This window comes from Centruroides vittatus, unplaced genomic scaffold (genome assembly GCF_030686945.1).
Source record: "Centruroides vittatus isolate TY-2023 unplaced genomic scaffold, ASM3068694v2 contig_957, whole genome shotgun sequence".
Taxonomy (NCBI): domain Eukaryota; kingdom Metazoa; phylum Arthropoda; class Arachnida; order Scorpiones; family Buthidae; genus Centruroides; species Centruroides vittatus.
Genome location: NW_027122636.1, coordinates 316,944 through 338,406, shown reverse-complemented (window position 1 = coordinate 338,406; position 21,463 = coordinate 316,944). Strand labels below are relative to the sequence as shown.

The 21,463-nt window shown below is 41.9% G+C and overlaps 3 protein-coding genes across 3 annotated transcripts in view; all 3 read right to left on the bottom strand.

Moving 5' to 3' along the window:
• Nucleotides 1–8,594, bottom strand: part of mys (myospheroid) — a 35,940-nt gene extending 27,346 nt beyond the window's left edge. Inside the window, exons 1-3 of the mRNA XM_067282515.1 lie at nucleotides 8,434–8,594; nucleotides 7,250–7,317; nucleotides 7,081–7,175 (exon numbers count right to left, since the gene is read on the bottom strand). Of these exons, the coding sequence (XP_067138616.1) occupies nucleotides 7,081–7,175; nucleotides 7,250–7,307 (153 nt within the window). The 5' untranslated portion in view covers nucleotides 7,308–7,317; nucleotides 8,434–8,594. The remainder of the gene's footprint in view (nucleotides 1–7,080; nucleotides 7,176–7,249; nucleotides 7,318–8,433) is intronic.
• Nucleotides 8,595–12,244: 3,650 nt separating this feature from the next.
• On the bottom strand, nucleotides 12,245–12,718 carry LOC136985258 (craniofacial development protein 2-like). The gene has a single exon (XM_067282507.1). The coding sequence runs from the start codon at nucleotides 12,716–12,718 to the stop codon at nucleotides 12,245–12,247; it is 474 nt and encodes a 157-aa protein (XP_067138608.1).
• An 881-nt stretch (nucleotides 12,719–13,599) lies between these two features.
• LOC136985268 (integrin beta-PS-like) lies at nucleotides 13,600–21,463 on the bottom strand. Its single transcript, XM_067282516.1, has 20 exons — nucleotides 21,392–21,463; nucleotides 21,223–21,314; nucleotides 21,054–21,143; nucleotides 20,899–20,983; nucleotides 20,549–20,777; nucleotides 20,210–20,369; nucleotides 20,057–20,140; nucleotides 19,699–19,962; nucleotides 19,551–19,627; nucleotides 18,187–18,238; nucleotides 17,272–17,427; nucleotides 16,992–17,137; nucleotides 16,319–16,391; nucleotides 16,019–16,100; nucleotides 15,319–15,431; nucleotides 14,622–14,720; nucleotides 14,427–14,550; nucleotides 14,245–14,358; nucleotides 13,945–14,111; nucleotides 13,600–13,854 (listed from the first exon to the last, which is right to left on the bottom strand). The coding sequence occupies exons 1-20, from the start codon at nucleotides 21,450–21,452 to the stop codon at nucleotides 13,786–13,788; spliced, it is 2,337 nt and encodes a 778-aa protein (XP_067138617.1). The 5' UTR covers nucleotides 21,453–21,463; the 3' UTR covers nucleotides 13,600–13,785.

Genomic DNA, 21,463 nt, shown 5'->3' with positions numbered 1-21,463 from the left:
ATTTGACGGCGCTTTCCCGTAAGCTTAGAAGTTTGACGATGGCGTTCGGAATGTCGAGCACGATTCCACGGACTTTCCAAACGCCATTGTCAAACTTCTAGGCTTACAAACTTACTTACTTAGTCCGACGTACACGTTTTCGCGTTTAAAACTTCGGCCTCGACCTCGCTAATATTCACCATAAGAAATACTAAAATCAAATTTTAGAATTGATATAAAATTTTGATAAAATAATTATTGCAGTTTGTTTATATCGGTATCGATGAAGGTATCATTTCATCACACGTACAATTTAAGGAGAAGACTTTGGTTTAGATTTAAACTGTCGCAAATGTGTTCCAAATAAGAGGGTATGTTCAAATAGGAGTTTCAAAAGTTCATTTCTGGCAATATGGACTTCAAAGATGGACGAAGAAAGACTGATAGTCAGTTTTTATGAACTCTAATTTAAGCAGAAAGGTAACAAAATATTTGGTTAATGTAACTCTTGGTGCCAAGATGGCGGCTCGTCTCTGATTCCAGCAAGGAAACAGTGGGACGTACGTTCTAACCTAATTTAACCTATTCTAATAATTTGGTTGCTAATAATTATGGTAATTTATTAGAATAGATTAGGTTAGGTTAGAACGTGCGTCCCACCATTTCCTTGCTGGAATCGGAGACGAGCAGCCATCTTGGAACCAAGGGTTACATTAACCAAATATTTTTATATATCTTTTAGTTAAATTTATTAAACGTACCAAAATATTTTTTTGGAGAAGCTTAAAACTTTTTAGTAAAATCATATTTAGTTAAAAATATTTTTCTAAAAATATTCAAGAAACTTAACTGGTAAACAGAATAACTTTTGCAAAAATATTTTTCTAAGGACATCTCAATCTAGTTTATTAAAATAATAACTGAACGCAATTATAATTATTAACAGACAGCAAATGCAAATTTAAATAAGTATAATAAATTTAAACGAATAACTTGTAAGTAATAAAGTATTAAATAGGAAAAAAGTTTCGAATATTGCAAAATCATTAAAATTTTTTAGGAAAATTTAAAATGTCATCATTGAAATGCTTAGTATCAGTATCGGACAAAAATAAGTTTGTAATATCTTGTTCTAAATTAGTCTATTGATAAAAATTAATTTATATCGGATGTTAAGATGGAATAAAATTTTATTCTACTCGAATTTAATTCCTCCGGATTGTGACTAAATAAACTCCTTTTTGTCCCTTTGATTATTATTTAATTTTAATTTTCAACAAAAGCCAGTTAAAATGTTCTGAAAACATCTTTTGGTTTTATTAATGAAAGAAAAAAAAAACTTTAAGTGTAGGTTTTAACTCATCTGACATCTTTGAAAATCAAACTGCTAACAATAGCATACAGTATATGTATTTTATATCTTTTAAATTTGTTTTAATTTTTTACGTAAACAAATAATATACCATTAACTATCAACCTAATTCGACAATTTTTATCAAATGTTAAATTATGTAAAAAGTACTGCCTGAAAAATCTGTACTATTAGGGACGATTTAAACACAACCGTGACGTGCCGGCACGGCGACCGTTTGGTGCAGTAAGCGTCGATAAATATCACGCGTAGCCAATCGGAGTTTCATTTACGACACCTGTATGATTGACAGAATACAGATCACGCGTCGTAGACGAAACTCCGATTGGCAACGCGTGATATTTATCGATGCTTACTGCACCAAACGGTCGCCGTGCCGGCACGTCACTGTTGTGTATAAATCGACCCTTAATTTTTGTAACCGATTATATTTCTTTACAACACATCACTAACTTTTCTCTATAAAAACTATTACATAAGTTCTTTGAGCATCAAATGAAACTTGAAGAATTTGCAGAAGTTTATTTACTAAATGAGAAAGTTATTATATTTACAGATTTCAACTGTTTCCTTCTATTAAGACAGAGTATTAAGTGTTTCTTAAAGTTAAAAAGCAATCAGCAATTGTATTTATTGTTCTTTTCACCTTATAAGAAGCATCGTAATTTTCAGATAAATTTTAGGTATAAAAAAAGTACATCTTGTAAGAAGAAAAATATGGTAATTTCAAATAAATTCCAGTTGTAATCTAGAAAGTTTAATGCGTTACTCTTCCTGTTTTATATAAGAAAATGCCAGTTGCAAATATCAAAAAATAACATTTTCTTCTTTCCAGAAAAATATTTATTAATAAAACAAATGTTTTTGGCCTGATTTATAGGCTTACCTTCAACCCTAGTATAAAGATTCCAAAATAGAACTTTTTTATATTAGAGTTGATGGATTTATAGGCCTACCCGAGTTAGGCCTATAAATCAGGCCTACGTTTGTTTGTTTCATTAATAAACATTTTGCTGTAAAGAGGAAAAAGATTATGTTTTGATATTTCCAGTTTTATCTTATAACAAAAAATACATAAGCAGAATAGAAGTGTACAAATGGGAAATTCCATACAAAGAACTATTTTTGTGAATTAGAATCTTTCGTTTTAATGACTACTATCTTATCAAAATAGATCAACAATATTATCTTTTATAAAAGATAAGTTTGAAGACCGACGTACTAATCATCGACGAAACATCCTCGGAGCCTTTACAACCAAATATCATTTTTGTACAACTAAACAATTATCATATCGTATCAAACTTTATTAAACATAAAAGGCTTTTGCCTGTTACATAGGGCGTGGTTTGTTATTATAACTTGTTAGTCCACACAATATTAGTTTTAGAAGCAACTAAACAATTAAAACATTTATCTTACGTTACTTAGAAAATAAAAACACTCTAAACACTCATTACACAAAAACATAGCTTTCATAAAAAAAAATAGTGAAGCAACTGGCAGAAACCTGTAACAAACAGAAAGAATAAATACATCAAAAGAATTTATTCAGCTAACTTATTCTGAATCACTTAACATTCACACTTCTATTACTGAAACAAACTGTTAAAACGAAGCTGGTACCAAAGACTTCACAAGTATAGAAAGAAATCATCTCAATTATTACTAGTTTAAAAGCGAAATCCATAAGTTATCAGGTACAAGTTTTTTAAAAAAAAGTTTGAACTCGAGCTATTTTATCAGTTTGATTCAAAATTTTATACGCATTTATAGTTGTTCTATTGGAATTGTTGTAATGTCGAATCTGAAGATGGGATGGTAAAATCCTGAAAAGTACTTAATCAAATTAAATCTTCCTGACTCCTTTAGCAGTTTTTTTCCTTTCTAATATGAAACTGTTAGCTTTGCTTATAGACATCATTCAATAATTTAAAGGATAATTTCTTAAAAAATAAAAAAAAATTTCCACAGACAAAAATATAAATTCATGCATCTATAGAATTTCTTTTAGCAAAGAGCTTAATATCAACATAGCATACATAAAAGTCCAGGGCATTTATCCTACTAACATCTAAAAACAAGCATTATCATCTCTCCTGCATTCCCATAGCAAAAACAGCACTATAGATATATATTATCAGGGCCATCAAGAGGAAAAGATGAGGGTTTTTCCCCAGGCCCACAGAAAACTTAGGAATTCTATCTGTGTAAATTAATGTATTTTTAAATGCTTTTAAATAACTTGCTTTGTATCATCCTCAAATCTTGCAACTCAAGTTCCATCCGCTTCTAATTAACATAGGTATGTCCAAAAGTTTCGGCCTTCTAAATCCGACAACGATGCATTTGCGATGTTTTAGAAGTACGGGGAGAGAATAGTGGGATGATACCTCCGCCACACTCCCCACTCCAAAATGTGATTAAATTCTAAATGTGGTTTTGTTTATCTCGACGTGTATGTATAAATGCACTATAACGATGTATACGACGAGATTAATCACACCTTCACCATCCCACCACCTAATCTGAAAAATCATGACCGATTAAAAATGCGAGATTCATTCTCGAGTTTTATAATCCGAGGCTTGTCTTCACTTAAAACTTTCTGCTACGTTACAAAGCTATTCTGTTATTAATCAATTATTTTTTTTTTATTAATTGCATAAAATCCTAATAATGAAATTTATGTAAAACATCAACTTGTTAATCTAAAATGCTCAGACTTAGCTATAAACATTTATTAATACATTTGCATTAATTTTTTCATATCAATTGAATAATCTCTTTTTCAAAGTTTAAGAAACTTATGAAATTTTATATATTGCACATCAGGTCTTTATCTGTGGCAATAATATATATTAAAATATTGTATAACTGGGTCAAAATTGCCCAATGGCCTGTTAAATGGGTCAAAAATAGTGCTCTTTATTGAAAATACGACCGTTAAAGGTGCGTTAAGTAATTTTAGTGAATGTTTTTTAAATAGTCACACCGCATAAGTATATAATACAATTTTTAATTTCTGTTAAATTCAATTAACTTTTGACACTTGAAAATGGCAAACTGTAGTTTCCAGAAAACAGTGAAATATATATTATGGGATTTCGTTTCCACGCGCGGCAATGCCCACCCGCATCCAAAACGAATCGGCACCGAAGGGCAACAAGTTACGTCATTAGTTGCATTTAGGCCCTTACGCACGCGGTAATCCGGCATCTCTCCGTGCAAGTAACGGTCAGTTCGGCAGGAGTCCGGCATCTACGTCATACATTAAAGAATTTGATAAAATTGTGTATATTAATTCCATAAAGTATTTAGAAAATAAGCTTTCACAAAATGATTTATTTATAAAAAGTAAACCACATTCTAAATATAGAAATTCATTTTTGGCACTTTTCATGTTTTGATAAGAAACTAGAACAAAATTTCTTCAATATTAAAACTAAAGGAATAGAGTGTCGAAAATAATCAATGTTCGGCATTTCAATTCAACGATTTGCGTTCTACGTCGACTAATTTATTTCAAGTACCGTGCATCGTCGCTCCTAATACAAATCAAATCAAATATAATAAATCTTGTCATAGGCATAGCATCATATTTTTAATCTCTAGTTCTCCTCGTTGTTTTTCCATCCGAAAAAGTACCGGTCTATACGTTAAATACAAAAATGACCATTCCCATATCAATTTGAGTTATCGTTAGCCTACATTTAACCGGTCTGCGCGGAAACCAATTTCGATTACTTCAAATTTGTACGAAACGAGCCAAATTATCAGTTTTCATTACCTACGTTAATTAAGAGTTTATGGATAAAAGTAGCATTCTTTCCTCAATATAAAAGAAGTACTTCTTTGGCAAACCATTAAAACAAACACTGGGAATAAAGGAATACACACCAAAATCTTTGACAGAAGCCAGTTACTTTGACAAAGAGGAAAAACACCACGGTGTGTGATTATCCGAAAAGTACTCACAAAAAATAAACAACAACAGCAAGTAGCCCACACAGCCTAAGTTTTGACCACCATGATTTTTTGTTTCTTTTAATCATACAGGCAAGCTAAACAATGCGGAAATCAAATTTTATAAACTGTTAGTGGTTATTTTACTACAAGTAGTTTAAAAAATATGGAACCGAATCCCATTTGGCATTTAAAAAATATACAAACGGAACAGTTAATTTAAACAAACAAAGCCAGACTAAGAAGGATTTTAGAAAGATAATTTTCAGGAAGATTAAGACGCTCCGGTTTTTCCTGGCGGTACAGGTTAAATACAAAATGTCACAAACTACTATTGTATTAGCAAAATTGATAACATCGTGCATTGTGTTAACAATTCCAAATTTTGTATTTTATAACTAATGACGGTTAATGTTACCTTAGGTGCCAAGATGGCGGCTAGCCTCCGATTCCAGCAAGGAAACAGTGGGACGCACGTTCTAACCTAACCTATTCTAATAAATTACCATAATTATTAGCAACCAAATTATTAGAATAGGTTAGGTTAGGTTAGAACGTGCGTCCCACTGTTTCCTTGCTGGAATCGGAGGCGAGCCGCCATCTTGGCACCTAAGGTAACATTAACCCTGGCGACAATACGCAGACAACAGACGTAGCCGATTGAAAGTAACGTTCGGATATCTTATCTGTAGTAAGTTTAGACTTCGAACGTCCGATTGAAATTATAAATATTTTTAAAGTAAATCATTTACCGACGACACATTGCTACGATTTCCATTCGAGATAATGGGTTATCGACGAACACCGTAAGTGCACAGAGTCATTCTTCTCCACTCGCGTCATTTCCTATTCGAGTTTCTTTTTTATTTTTCCTTTCCTTTCCTTTATACGTCGTGTGGTATACTTCAGAAGCTAATTTTACAATGGTCTCTCGAACGTACTTACGAAAAATTACGATTTCGTAGCCGTGTCTGGCTCTATGCCCACGCTCCTCTTAAAAGCTGGGCGGTCAGGCTGTTAAAACGCATAAACAGTACATCACTAAAGTAAATTCTACGTTATATATTGGGTTTGGGGATGGAACCGGAACCTCCCCAAAATAATCTTAAAATGTATCACCATCGGACGGAAATACGTCGCAAAAGTTTCGGCCTGGTATCTCGATTAGAAGCGAAGGATACCATAAAAAGGCCATTTAAATAAATAAACGCGTTTTAAAAACAATATCTGGTTATAAATAAAGGCGAAAAGGAAGAGCTAATTAATGAAGTTAAATAAATATTTTAAATAATAATATAATTTTATACAACATTAATGTTTTTGGTAACGTAACGGCATTTAAGTAAAATACGGGAACGGCCTACAATTTTCTAAGAAACACAGCAATAATGGACGGCGAAGGAAAAACGATAAAAACGCATTAAGTAATTTTATAGAGAATGACAAATTTCTAATCTTTTGTAACGCCATTTTGTAACTTCCGCACGCCGAATAACAGAATGATCTCCGCTTATTTTGTATCCAATTGTTAATTCTTCGCCCGTACGAAAAACAGACGCTGGCGTGTTTTAACAGATTCAAGGCCGCTAAAATAAGGAATAAATATTACGTCCCGACGGCGTTGGTTCTAATTAATTTGGGTCTTCGACGGATCTCAATTCGTCTTCCGTATATACATTACACCGAGGAGGTTAGTCGACCGCGCGTCAATTATCGGAATGCCGAGCGTCTCCCCCCGAAAGAGTGAAAGGAAGGAGACTGACCTCTTCGGAACACCAGGCACACTCGGGATCGGCCGTGATGCACTTTCCGCAGGTGTCTCGACTGACGCAGGGATTGCCGCTCAAGTTCTCCGCCACTGAAAAAGAAAGGAGGATTCGTGAAGGGAAGGGACAGGGGACGTCCGACGGACGCAGAGGAGTATATACTCACATTGGCACAGGACGATTCCCACGGAGGAAAGTAGCAAAGGTATAAGTAGTGGCTTCATGTCGGACGGTCTGAAAATAAATCGCGTCCTTTAGACAAATTCTCTATCCATCCCTTACACCGCGCTACCCGAACCTCATCCTATAGAAAGGGAAAAGGGTAGAGGGCCCCATCCCCAATTCTGGAAACGGCCCCCGCCGCCGACGGAGGGAGGAAGTGTTTCTGTCGCTTTCCTCGTAAGGGGCGTTAAAAATTTTCTGGCCCTCCCTCCCGGCCTTATTTGTTTACGGAAGGTCGAAACGCGGAGAAAAACACTCCCGGAGCGCCCACTCCTTCTCTCCGACCTTCCACCCGAAACAACACTTGAACGTTTGTCGCCTCCGTTTGACCTAAAACGTCCCATTCGACCTTATCGGACCCCCGGTCGGAAGTCTCTTTCCGAGAAATTTTCGCATTAAAAGAATTCCCTAAGACTTGGTGGCTGGAGGCGAATTCGTTTGTCCCCTTCACCCCCCGACCGCGCGTAGGCTCGGAAGTTCGACTTTGGTATTTGCCAATCCTCCGGGCCGGCCACTGCGGCTACCGGTACTTCTGTACCGGGTCGGAGACCTTCCCTTCTTACTCCCTCCCTCCCCGCCCGTCTCCTTAAAGGATCCCCCCTTGACCCGTTAAGCAGTGGTCACACCTAGCACTTTAAGAGTACCGCCGTCTCGACCCAACCGTCGCTCCGCACCAAACCACTCCGCTTCTTAAATTAGACCCTTTTGGCCCGCGTTTGGGCACGTGACCGAGGCCACCAAAACAAATCGGCGCCCCCCTACGCTCCTTCCGTTTCTCCGCCTCCGGCCATCGACTTCCGGTCGGTATCCAACGAGAAAGGTCGAAAGACGAAGGAAGACGGAGGGTCGACTCCGGACACCAGCGAAAGGAGGGGGCCGCGCTCCCCCTTCGTCGACCGACTTTCTCTACCGTTCGCGCCATCGTCGCCTATTTTTCGGTCGGGAGGGGTGAAAAACTGTAATTTTCTCTCCCGAGAACTTTTTCCTCCCCGTTCCACTCGTTTCGACCCCCGGACGGTCCTCCCGTCGCCCGCTCGAAGAACAGACGTCGCCACTTGCCCCGTCTTCCCGACGTCCCTCTTCCCCACGCGGGTTTAATTACGATACCAAGACACCCAAGATACTCGCCTGTTATTGTGTCGTCGCGGGTCCCCGAAAGACGATGTCCGCTCTTAATCCCAGGGAGAAAACAAAGACAGCCACCCGCCGCCCAGACTTACTACTGACTATTTAAGGGAAGCCAGTCACTCGGTCGGTGACGTCACCGGAAACGCCTAAGCGTCGATACGTCATCGACCGAGAACGGATTCCTTCTTTTCCCGGAATCGGGTCGTTCCTATCTCTTCCTTTATTAATAATATTTCCGAAACACAACTATTGCTTTCCGACGGCCGAATGACTTGGCTTGTGTTCGTTTAACGACGAATATATACGCGAACGTTTCTTTCGTTTGGCAACTTTAACGTCTGGGTCACTCGCTCAGAGTAGCGCCAACCAAATAAATAAACCATGCTTAATTTACCCGCTTATTTCTATAATCTCACGACGTTTGTATCCGTATCTATTTATATTCTTTTTAATCTTTAATAATTTGTAGATAATGTCGGATGATAAATCGAACGCGAGATTGGAAGAATTTTACGAATTTCTCCACCAGGGGGCCGAAGACGGAGAGCCTAGAGAGCGTTCGAGAACGGTTTCCGAACGGTAAAAACGACTAGATCGCGTTCGAAAACGTTTTCCAGTTTGTTTTCTTATCGAGTTTTACCAAGTATAATCTTAGGATTGATTTAATTATTTAAAACTCCTACGGAAATTTAAAAAGCGTTCATCCTTATTTCTCTTTTCGAATTAAGCTATCTTTTAGTCTTTTCTACGTATTTTTTAACGTGTAAATTTGTCAGCCATTTTTTGAAAGGAATGATGTAATACGACTCGTGCGACAGAAGTGACGTGCAGGTAGACACGCTCTCCACCGGATGGTCGGAACTTGAGAATTAACTGTTCCGACCATTCGCTGGGGAGCCGGAATCGAATCCGAATGACCGAATTTCTTTCATTATTATCATTGTCTACGTTTGACTTAGTATATTAATAGGATTTATTATACTGTTGTTTCGGTTTTTGCAAATAGAGGAGGTCTTATTCAGAAAAACAAAAGGTTTTCAAAGCCTGGCTTTTTACCTGTGCACTGTGTTTTTTGTGTTTCGGACCGTAAGGCTCTTCTTTAGCAGGTTTACAATAATAATATTCTATAACAAGAAATTTATAAAACTTATTATAACAATTTTAAACCCGACAATAATGTGTAAAATTTATAAAATTACAGTAATATCTCGTTTAGCGCTTTGTCGTCTAGGAACGCATCCTAAGCACTAAACGAGGACTTACTGTACTTATAGGTTCCTTGTTTTCTATTATCAATATATACATATAATAATGTTGAAAATCCTTTTATGGATAATTTATCTTTTAAATGAATTTTTCCGTATAAAAAAATAAACACTTGTTTAAAAATTGTTAAAATTAACTTTACTCACTTATCCACCACTTTTTGTAGGCTTAGTTACTTTTTCCGATAATCTTTTTTCCTTTTAAATACTCTATAAATGAAACTATTCTGTGATTTGTGAATCTCTCTTCCTAAATTATTATTCTTTCTTCTTCCTTCTTGGCCTTAATCCCGCTTAACAGCGGGGTCGGCACATCTGGATTTTATTTTGAATCTCCGATCATAGGCGTGGTCTGGGTTAGGCCCACGGCGCGCAGGTTATGGTGTAGTGTGTCCAGCCAACGCTACCTCGGCGGGACTCAGGTACCTCCAAATGTAGGCCCACGTGGATGATGGAATCGGAATCAGCACGGAGCACATGGCCATATAAGCGCAGGCGACACTCGCGCGCTTTCTCGCTGATCTCAGCAACGCCATACCGGGTTCTCATGTCAACATTGAGTACTCGATTGAGTCTGGTAAGGCCACTTATCTAACGCAACATCCTAGTCTCCATAGTAGCAAATCGGCTGTCGATGACCTTCATAGTTGGCTTGCACCCAGCGCCATACAGCGGAACAGGCCGGACGACGGTTCGATAAATCTTTGGCTTGAGTTGGTCCTTGATGCGTCGGTCGCACAGCACTCTTGTTATTGAGCGCCACTTCAGCCAGGCGGCATTGACGCGTTCGACCGCCTCATGGTATAAGTCACTGTCGGCGGAGATCACAGACCCGAGATATTTAAAGTACTTAGCTCGGAGAAGGCCGACGTCTTCGACAATGATTGTGCCCTGCTCAGTTGTGTTTGTTGTTAAGTACTCCGTCTTCCCCAGGTTCAGTCGGCTGCAGATCGATCTTGTCAGTGGAGCCGAGGGCTCCACTGACAAGATCTTCGTCGTAAGCATTCAGTAACGTATACGGTACATGTAGGATGTCGCGTGTGATTGCATCCATGACAACAATGAAGAGAAACGGGGAGAAAGTGGAGCCCTGGTGAACACCGACGGAGACACGGAATAGTTTTGAGGTCCCAGCAACGCCACTGACACGGCTCGTTGGATTGCAGTAGATGCAATTGCACCCAACTGATAAGTTTCTCAAGAACGTGATGTTGGCGAAGAGCGGCCCAGATAAGCTCATGTGGTACATGATCGAATGCCTTCTCGACATCGAGAAAGGCGATGTGCAGTAAGATCCTCTTTTCATAATGCCTCTCAACGAGGAGTCGAGCAGCGAGGACGGCATCTATCGTGCCACATCCCTTGACAAAGCCGGCCTGGTTTACAGTGAGCTCGACGAGATTGCTGATCCGGAGGTCTAAGACACGCTCAAACAACTTCATAGTGTACGAAAGAAGTCGGATCGGGCGGTAGTTTGAGCACGCGGCCAGAGTGGCTTTCTGTTTCCAGACAGGCACTGTAATACTTTGTTGCCAGTCGCTGGGCATCTTCTTCTCCTCGATGATCAGGTTGAAAAAAGCGGCTAGCCAAGTCGATGGCCTCCAACCTTTTGCCTTCCAAAAATCTGCAGTGATGTCATCTGATCTATATGCCCTGCCAGGCTTCATCCTCTTTAGTGCACTTTCGATCTCTTCTTCGGTAATTGGCTGCACAGGTCAGCCGTGGCAGCGGGTTCCGTGATAGGTAAATGAGGGAACGCCTCGGTGTAAATCTCGAAGTAACCCCGCCATCGCTCCATCACGGCTTGTCTGTCGATGATCAGCTTGTCACATTTATCTTTGACGCAGTGAAATTTCTCGATATCTTGCGTTCGCTGGTGACAGCTTTTGGCAAGGTGGTAGAGGACACGCTCACCATCTCGCCCATCAAGCTGCTCATAGATTGTCTTGTAGTGCGCTGCTCGGGCTGCAGCAACAGCTTTCTTAGTACCCCGGCTGGCGTTTCAGTATATTTGCCAGTTCTGCGGAGTCTTGTTGTCGAGGGAGGCGTGGTAGAGCTTTTTCTTTGCACGGACTTTTGATTTGACGTCATCTGTCCAGAGCTAATTTTCGCGTTTCACAAAGCGCCGGCCTGGGATGGTACGGCCGAGTATCAATTGGGCAGCTCCTTGTATAGACCGCCTTGCCCTCCGCTATGTCTCCTCAATAGTTGTCATAGCTGGGAGATGAATACGTGCGATGGTCTCTGCCTCTCTGCCACCTAGTCTTCACCACTTGATGTGCGGTGGGCCGGTTCGATCTTCTTCAGGAAGTTTTGGCGGATTGATGCGAAGAGTTGAAATGACAGGTCGGTGTTGTGCTGCCACCGTCTCATATGGCACGAACTTCGCGTCGACGACAGAGTGTAGGTCGCGTCGTCGAACTAAGACATAGTCGATCTGCGACTTTGTGTCTCCACTGTAGAAAGTAGGCCGTTGCGACAGTCGTTTCTTGAACCAGGTGTTAGTGAGGACAAGATCATGGGAATCAGCAAAGTCAATCAGGCGTTCACCATTGTCGACCAAAGCCCCTGCCACGATGACAACGGCTTCCATCAGCAGTCTCACCAACGTGGCCATTGATGTCGCCAACGACAACGATGTAATCTGTAGCTAGCACGTCTTGCATCTGGTTGTCGAGTAGCTGCCAGAATGCATCTTTCTCGGACTCTGATCGCCCAGTTTTCTGCGCATAAGCGGTAAAAGCATGGATAGTCTGGTGCGATGTCACGATGACAATCTTCATAAGACGGTCATCGTATCGATAAACCGATCGAACAGCATTACGAATTCGTTCTGAGATGGCGATGCCTACGCCATTGCGGGTGCGAGGGCTGCCAAAGTAGATGAGCTTGTAGCCATGTTCCCTCTGATCTTGCTCCACGTCGCAGGCCTTTTGACCGTTCCATCTGGTTTCCTGTAGTGCGCAAATGTCGATGCGTCGCCTCCGCAAGGCCGCTGCAACAAAACTCGTGCCTTGCATACATCGTACCAACACTGAGCGTCGCCACTCTAATCTATTCAATATTTTTCCTTCCTCGTATTTTGCGTTGTTGTTTTCGGGTTTTCTGGACTAGCTTGCTTGCGTCCGGATGCCGTCCCTGCATCCTGAACCCTTGCAAATTTTTCAGCTGGGCCGGGTCATACCCTGCCGCGTCGACTACGGTGTACGCCCTAGCATTACCTATATCCTGTTGATTCAAATTTAGATCCATGTGGGGTTAACGACGAGTTATTTAATACACCTTCCGGCCGGCCTGTCGTAGGGCCTGCCATCCAGAAGGCTACCCGTGCTCAGCTCACCCCGCTAGCGCAGGGTGTCTCCAGGAGCACCACGAGGTGTTTAATGTCACCCATAGTTTGAGAAACGCTGAACTAGTGTACTGGCAGATTGTCCCTCTGGCTCCTTCCGGTTCGACAGAATAGAACAAATGTTCGGATCACTCGCCTATGGTGATTAGTCGATACTCTCTTTCGCAGTGATGACATCTTGGTTTCTCTATTGGGCTAGTTTCTACCGGCCATCCCGTCCAATCTGCTCTGTGACTTACCAATTCACTTATCGTCGGTAACTAAAGGAGAGTTTTTAACTGTATTTTAAGATATTAAAAGTTAAATTTGAAGGTAATGGGTCAGGGATTGCTTTCGTTACGACAATCCGCGATAAAAATAAAATCGAGGCGTCACCTTCCTCCCTAACTACAACGAACACCACTAAAACGTTAGCAATACCAAGATACAGTTTGTAGTACACGAGGAATACTACGAAGAGGACCAGGTACTATAAGTTATCGTCGGGAGCACTTCCGGTGGCACCGTTATTCGGGGGGTGGATCCGGTGGTCGGCGTACGACGACGATAAGAGAAAGTGCATAAATAATTTTATTTATCCAATTAGATTTTACAAGAAATCTTCCGGAAAGATGCGGAGCGATACGGTAGTAGATAGTAAGAACGTCTTCTGGGAGTGACGCCTGGTCTTTCTTAATTTTTCTGTTCCTTCTGGACTCGTTTCCGGATCCGACGAAACTTCCGAAAGTCGGAGGCGGCTCAAGTGGCGTCGCCGAAGGCGGGGTTGTGGAAGGTGGAAGTGGCTTCTTTGTACAGAGGATTTTTCTCCTGCAAAATAGAATAGCGGCGGACGGTGCGGATGGAGCCTTAAGAAAGAAAAGAGAAAATTTTGCGAGTGGAAGAGGAACATTTACTTACTGCGTTCCACTTTTTGTCTCGGATATCTTTTAGGAACTTGGCGTATTCCCTGGAGTCGTGGACGGTGGTGATCAACTTCCAGATCAGCAGAGCGGCTAGTCCCAGACCCGCGATGGCTCCTGCCACTCCCAGTCCTATGGCCATAGCGTTAACCGGCTTGGGACATTCTGTTGAGACAATCGCGCTTTATTATTATAGACCGACCAGTCGCGCCGTTTCAGTTAGATATTATAGCTCCATAGGGCAGACAGTATGTGCTGTCCTCCCCATCTATCGGTGGAATGAATAAACAAAAAGTACCTCTTCGTTTTTTAACCTTAACCACTGGCGAGTCGTTCTCCAACTCGTAGAAGAAAAAATATCTGCATCCGATCTCGTCGTCGAATGCGCATTCGTGGCTCGACGACACGTCCTCTGTCGGGGGGAGTTAATTAAGAATCTTATACGGGCGATAGAATATCGTTATATATATATATACATACCTCCGTCCTTCAGCTCCCTGTATATTCCAGTGCAGTTGGCGCACTCTTTCTCATCCAGAGGACCGGAACCAAAGATCTTGCACTGGACGCAGGGTCCGTATGCCTGGCAACTTCCGGGGCAGATCTACGGGAAGAAAAGTTCTCGAGTCACTCGATCGTCGTCTATTTCGTTTTAAACGGGGAGGAAGGACTCACCAGACACTGCTGACAGTAAGCTCCGTCGTAACGTTCCGTTTTGCTCTCTTTGCACTTGCATACGCCGCAGGAACAGTCACCTCGATCGTTGCAAACTTTCTGCCAAAAGAAACTTTTCCGGGTTAATGTGTGGTGACTAAAATGGAGGCTCGTCTCTGATTCCAGCAAACAGAAGAAAGGAAACACTGGGTACGCATGTTCTAACCTAACCTAACCTAACCTAACCTGTTCTAATAACTTGGTTGCTAATAATTATGGTAATTTATTAGAATAGGTTAGGTTAGGTTAGGTTAGAACATGCGTACCCAGTGTTTCCTTTCTTCTGTTTGCTGGAATCAGAGACGAGCCGCCATTTTAGTCACCATAAGTAGCATTAACCCTTTTCTGTTACGAGTGAAGCGTAGAAAAACGCGGATTTAAACCAAATCACTCTTAAGCTACGCGCAAAACGGTCCGTGCCTCGTCTTTCCACTAGTGGAGGGACATTTGCGTAATTGTTTATTTTTGATTGACTATCTCGCGACCAGGAGACTCGTGACGTATTTCTCGCGACGTAGTTGTTACGTATTCTACCGGATGTTGTAATAAAATATAATTGTATTCCGACCATTATGCGAAAGTCGCTATTACCGGCTGCCAGTTCGACTGGTTCGCGCCCGGTCTTAAAACTTCAATGGAAGAGGAAGAAGTAACTCACCTTGGTGACGGGATCCAAACAGGTGTCGACGGTATCTCGACAGTCGCAGACGTCGCCTTTCCATCCGGGCATACACACGCAACGCCCGCATTCGCATTTCCCCCTGTCCGGTCCTGGTGTTTCGTCCACCCACGAAAGAAAAGAATATTTTAAGACACGATACGAAAATTGGGCGATTTTAATCGTACGCGAATCGGTGGTCGAGTGTAGTGTTTAGTCATCCCACCATCGGTGCCAGATAAAAGCGGGCTATACATGGAGATGTCTTTGTAAGATACTCATTGTTTGTATTTATTCTGTATCCTTTGTGTGTGTGTGTGCACCTCGGGTTTTCTGTTCTCCAACTGTTTTCTTCACCGTATTTTCCCTTTTTCCTCGGCCAAACCGAATATTTAATATAGACGAAAGTGGCGTCAATTGTGATAGAGCGCCAAACAAAATATCGGCTCTAAACGGAAATATACAGGTTGGATATATTGTGTGGGTTTAAACCGAAATAGACACACACATATAGTATATCTAAACGATTGTTTTTTCTTTGTTTGACTTGTTTTAGGTTGAATTTGGTCAAGCGCGAGAACATAACGAGACGGTCACGGAGGCCCGGGCGGAACCTCGGTAAAAAAAACGCGAAACCAGAGTTTTGTCGGTTGCCAGCGCATTTCCGTCGGGAATATCTAGTGTTTAGAAGAACAATTACCTCCGCACAGAAGGTTGTCGTGACGATCGCAAGAAAAGTTGTCGCATTCGCAATACTTTCCGCTTACTTTCTCCTCGGGATCCTACCAAAATACGAAAAGAAGTCTTTTTATTAGAGACGTCCGACAGCGAAGAGTTTCACCGGAAGAGTCCGAATTCGATTCTCTTTCGAAGAAGACTTAAATCTGGCTTTCGGAGATGGACTTCTCCGAACGAGGAATCGAAAGGGCTTTCCAGAACAGATAATTATTTTTAAAAAATCACATAACCGGGAAGAGAATCGAAAAAAGTTTATACTCACCGTTCTCATTTCACACTGGCACTTTCCGCAGAAGCACTTTCCCCTTCCGGAACACACCACCGTGTCGTTGCCTCTGAACAAACACAAGAAAACGACGGGTCACTGGCACGCGGCGATAAAGTAGTCTTTAAGTTAGGGTAGATGAAAAGGGTTTAAACGGTTCTCGTCCCCTTCGTGGCGACTATCTTTACGATTACTTTTACATTGGCCTAATGAAAAACTAAGGCCAGATTCACACTAGAAGTACCCGAACCGATTTTGACGGCCGAACCGGCGTAAACACACATAACGGTACGAAGACTCCTGCCCGACGGTATCAAACATGTCCGCGTAGTACAGGAAACCTTACTTGCAGGTACAGAACACTTTATTAAGCTCTTTCCGCCCAGTGGCACTAAGAGGGCACTTTCTTAGCCACCCCCCAATGCGGGTTCGGCCAGGTCCACCAAGGGGGTTCCCGATGGCGGGGACGGGGTCCGAAATATCCGGGGCAGACCACTCTCGAAAAATTCCCGGTGTCTTTCGATCCTCCCGGGTTCCCTAGAGCGGTAGGCCGTCACGTCGACTATTCCATCGTCGAATGGTCAGAATCGATGAGTCTTCCAGTTGTAAATCGAGTCGCAAATTTGGGAAAAATTAAAAAATGGGACGGGCCGAAAAGGAAAACACTCACCCGAAACACCTGGTGGTATCCATCTGGTCGTACCCGTCGCTGCTGTCTCCGGAACATTCGCATTTCTCTCCGTATCTGCCGGAATCGCAGTTGCAGATACCGCACTCGAAAGTACCGTTTCCGGAACACTTGGGACTCTTTCTCTCCTGCCATCAAAAAGGATTAAGAATAATGGAGGTGGAAAGATGGATGCCGGAAAAAGGACGATCCCCATGGTAAAATTTATTCGTTTAGAGGCGGAAAATTCCAGAAAGGCGGGCGGAATAAGGGAAGAACTCACCTCCTTATCGGGTTCTTCGCACCGGCACTCGCAGATCATCCGCACTTTGACCTTTACCGCTTCGTTCAGGTGGGTGGGAAATATCTCGAAGACGCGATTCCAGTCTCTGGTATTCTCCGGGCACGACGTCAACTCGATCCTGGCCACGAAAGTCACCTGTCGTAGGTCGTTCGATCAGTCCGAGAGACGAGCCACCAAGGACACCGACAAACCGGGCCCTCCACTTACAAGTTAGTGTTAGAAATAGTAGACGAAAAGTGTAAAATTTGTTTGCTATTATTATTTATATTATAATAAAAACACTCCACGTTCCCCTAAAACGTAAACTGTTTTGTAAAATTCATTTGTTCGGCTATGTGGATAAATTGTGTCGATACTCCAAGTTTCACGTGTTGAAAGTGTGCTGCAGCACAATGGCGATCTGCATCGCCACTTCCGCACGATCTACATGGCTGGGACCTCATTTCTCGGTCTGCCCAATATCCGACATTGTTTCTTTAAACTTTTTTCTTTGTGGGCATGTCAAGGATAGCGTGTATGCTACTACAATGCCATACACTAAAGCCCAAGAACTGCGGATGCCATTAACAATACGGTGGCCTTTTCAAGCGTGTGGGCGTGAAACTCGGAGAATCGACCAATATTCTTCGACATATTTCATTCACGTAGCTGAACAAATGGATTTTAAAGAAGTTTGAAAATACGAACAATCGAGAGGAACACTCCGCATTATCTTTAAAAACCAATCGACATCTATTGGCATTTGCAGGTACAATAAGGAGACAACTACGATTTGCACACAGGTATATCAGTAGAGCAAGAAGATTCTCCGTGGCATTCCGTGGCTCTCAGCCATAGAAAATCTTCCACAGAACTACAGCTGTTTTTGGAACCTTAGAACTCTGAAAAACTTACGCTTCCTCCCACCGGGATGTTTTCGCACGAGTCCGTTTGCTTCTTCGTCTTCCTGTAAATTACATTTATATTAGTCACTTGGACAATAATAATATACGGTACATATATTTAACGAGCTGCATAAAATCTAATTTTTGAGTTATATACATTAATTAAGCGAGGACCATTGTAAAACCTTGCCAATTTCGTCTCCCGTAACGAAAGAAATCAAAACAAAATAGGAATAGAGAAAGAAGAAGAATAAAGTATAAATATAAAAACTTAACGTTACGGGTGCGAAAATAATAGATTTAATTCGCGCCTTTCCTCCAGATAGTCTTTAAAAAGTTTTTACTGTCCGAGGTATTAGGCAGTTGCACACCCCTCGTGAGGAAGAAACCTCGAAAGGGGGGTGCAGCTGCGCCCCGTTTATCTAAATCCGCCCTCGGCAATGGTCGATTTCTGTATTAGTGTTTATGAAATGTCCGGTTTTAGATCCTACGCAGATTATAAATCTGCTTATTCCAGTTGAATTTCTCATCAAATACCAGGTCTAAGTAACTTATTCTCATTTCGTATTGTTACTGTCTGTGGAAAGAATTGACTCGAGAGCGTGATGTCGCTTCAGTTAAACCAATCAGCACATTTCCTAATGATGTCGGCACTTTTCACTTAATGTAAATTTTATTTTATTTTCTCTCACTAGATGTCAGAACGACTTTTCCGTTAATTGTATTCCAATACCAGAACGTAAAGTTTCCATACAGCGCCGGATAAATCAATAGACAAATAAGACAATGTCTAGGGCCTGTAATTCCCAGGGGCTCGGCTTCTTATATATCTTTTTGTATATTTATCATTATACCAGAAACTCTTTTATTGTACAATTAACATTGTAGTAGTGTTTGTATTCTCTATTATTATTAAAAATTTTAAGCGAAATTATTTAAGATTTCTTTAGATAAGGTTCAATTTAAATTTTGTCTAGGTCCTGCTTGAGGCTTAACCCGACAATGCTTCCATAACACTGTAATGTGAGGAAGAAAACTTGCTGCGACTAAGCGATCAATGGCTGATGGGTTTGGTCCTCTTTTGGACCAAACCCATCACGAACGTGATTTAAAATAAAGATCCTTTTATTGCCCACGGGTCGGAATCCATTAAGTAACGGAAAAAGCTAGACTGTACACAGACGTAACCATGAATCTTCGTCGACGACTTGACGAAACCATCGATGGTCTTGAAGTCCCTTCGGTTTCGTCTATCGCGCCATCAGGTTTTGACATAATGAAATACGGCTCTTAGGCCCGAAAGAAAAAATTTCGTGTAAGGGCCGCGTGCGGGGTTAACGCGCTAACCACGTTAGAAAGGAGAGTGGCTCTTACCCCAGACAGGAGGAGAAATAAGTTACTTTGATGGGATCGGCGGAATTGTCTCTGATCTTCACCGACGATCTTATTTTCTGTAAAGAAATCGGTCCCGTGTGAAAGCAACGAACTGCCACCGTTTCCGAGATGTGGGGAGAGCACTCACGTCGTATTGATCGCGGATGAGTTGGACCACGTTGGAGGAGTCGTCCTCCAGAATTCCCACGGTGGCCGATTCTAACTCTAGCGCCAAGTCCTCGTAGACTTGATTCTGATCTCTGGTGACGGCAAAGATGACGTTGATCTTGTTGTCTCTCAGCAGGTTCCTGATCTGGCTGACCGAAGGATAGTCCTGAGTCAGACTTTCGGTGTAGTTGCCCCGATCGTCCAGGTGACAGTTCCCGTCGTTGGGTTTGACGATTCCCGCCAGCTGCAACAGATTCCGGTTTGTTAGACTCGGCGCAATTTCCGTATATTTTCGAACACGAGAAACGGTGTACAGACAACGACTAGTAACAGATTACCTTTCCGTCTCCCGCGAAGTGGTATCCGGCGTCGGTGGAAAACACCAGTAGTTTCGTGGAATTTTCCCCCCACTTGATCTTGTCCTGCAGTTGAAAGAGAAAGGAAAATTAGGGCAAAAGGGGGCCGAGACGAAAGTGAAGGTGCACACTCACCTTGCAAGAGATCGCCTGCACCAGAGCGTCAAAGCCTCCTTCGGGAGCGTCGTAATTACCCGAAATCTGCGAATTCTGCACTTCCATTTTAAACCTGTCCGTGTTCCTACTCAGGGGCAAGTAATTTCGGAATCCATAGGGAAAGGCGTACTCTAGTCTCCTACAAAAGATTGCAATTTTAGGTCGTATTAAAGATAACTTTTTGTCATTTATTAGGAAGCGTGTAGGTCAGAAAAGTTGGGAATATTCACTCCTCCTACACACCTTGTACGCCCTTTCCTCTCAAAAAATAATTTTGTTTAAATGCGTATTCTTAATTAAAATAGGAGAAACACTCACTCGTTGGGAATAATGTTGACGAAGGGCAACGTCACTTTCTCAACAAAGGCGCCGAATCCCAGTTGAAATTTCTTGGTGATGGTCTTCATTTCCCTGGCCAACTTGTCTCCCAGGTTCACCAACTTCTCTTTGTCGTCCCTCATGGAGTACGAAAGATCCATCAGGTAGTACAGATCCACCGGGTAGTTTTCCGCCTGCTTGTATTGTATCTCCAGTTCGTACGGATCGTCTAAAAGAAAAATAGTTTCTTGTCTTATACTTCCAAGTAGTCCGAATCCTCGTTTGTAGTTTCGTACTCGTATTCTGTCGTACAGAACAGAACGTTCTCGTGTAAAGAACCGGAAACTTACTGGGTTTGAGTTCCAGCAGCACTTCCTGAGGCTTGACTTGAACCACGTTCTCGTCTAACTCCGCATCGCTGTTCAGTGGTCGATCCTGAAACACAAACGAACAAAGTCGTAAAGAGGAATGCTCCGAAAATACTCAAAAAGGGAAGAAAAGTCACCTTTGTCGTCGTGCGATTGTTTGTGACGTAGAAGTAATGTTCGCAGGTCTTCATCGCCTCGAACAAGTCGCAGTGTTCTCCTTTCTCTTTCTGAAAATACCGAATCGACGTGGTAGTCCTTCGTAAGAACTAAGATTGAAACCGAAAAGGATATTTTTCCGGTACTTACCGGTTCCACGCACCAGGCGCATTGTGGATGAGCCCGAATGCACTGACTGCAAGTCTCTCTACCTTTGCATATATTATTCGACGCCGCCGAAACTTCGGATTAACAAAAAAATTTAAACCAAATTTCCGACGAAATTCGCTATATCGAGAGGTAGAAATTGAACACTTACTTATCGAAATCGACACCAGAGTCCACCCCCAGACGGTGGCCGAATACACCGACGTCTTCATCTCCTACAAAC

What these genes read in the sequence shown, in the direction of transcription:
- LOC136985268 (XM_067282516.1), bottom strand. Translation starts at nt 21,452, where the DNA reads ATGAAGACGTCGGTGTATTCGGCCACCGTCTGGGGGTGGACTCTGGTG. An exon ending in GCGAAGAACCCGATAAGGAG is followed by an intron (nt 17,138 to 17,271) that starts GTGAGTTCTTCC and finishes TTTTGATGGCAG; the next exon opens with GAGAGAAAGAGTCCCAAGTG. An exon ending in GATACCACCAGGTGTTTCGG is followed by an intron (nt 16,392 to 16,991) that starts GTGAGTGTTTTC and finishes GTGTTTGTTCAG; the next exon opens with AGGCAACGACACGGTGGTGT.
- LOC136985258 (XM_067282507.1), bottom strand. Translation starts at nt 12,718, where the DNA reads ATGCAAGGCACGAGTTTTGTTGCAGCGGCCTTGCGGAGGCGACGCATC.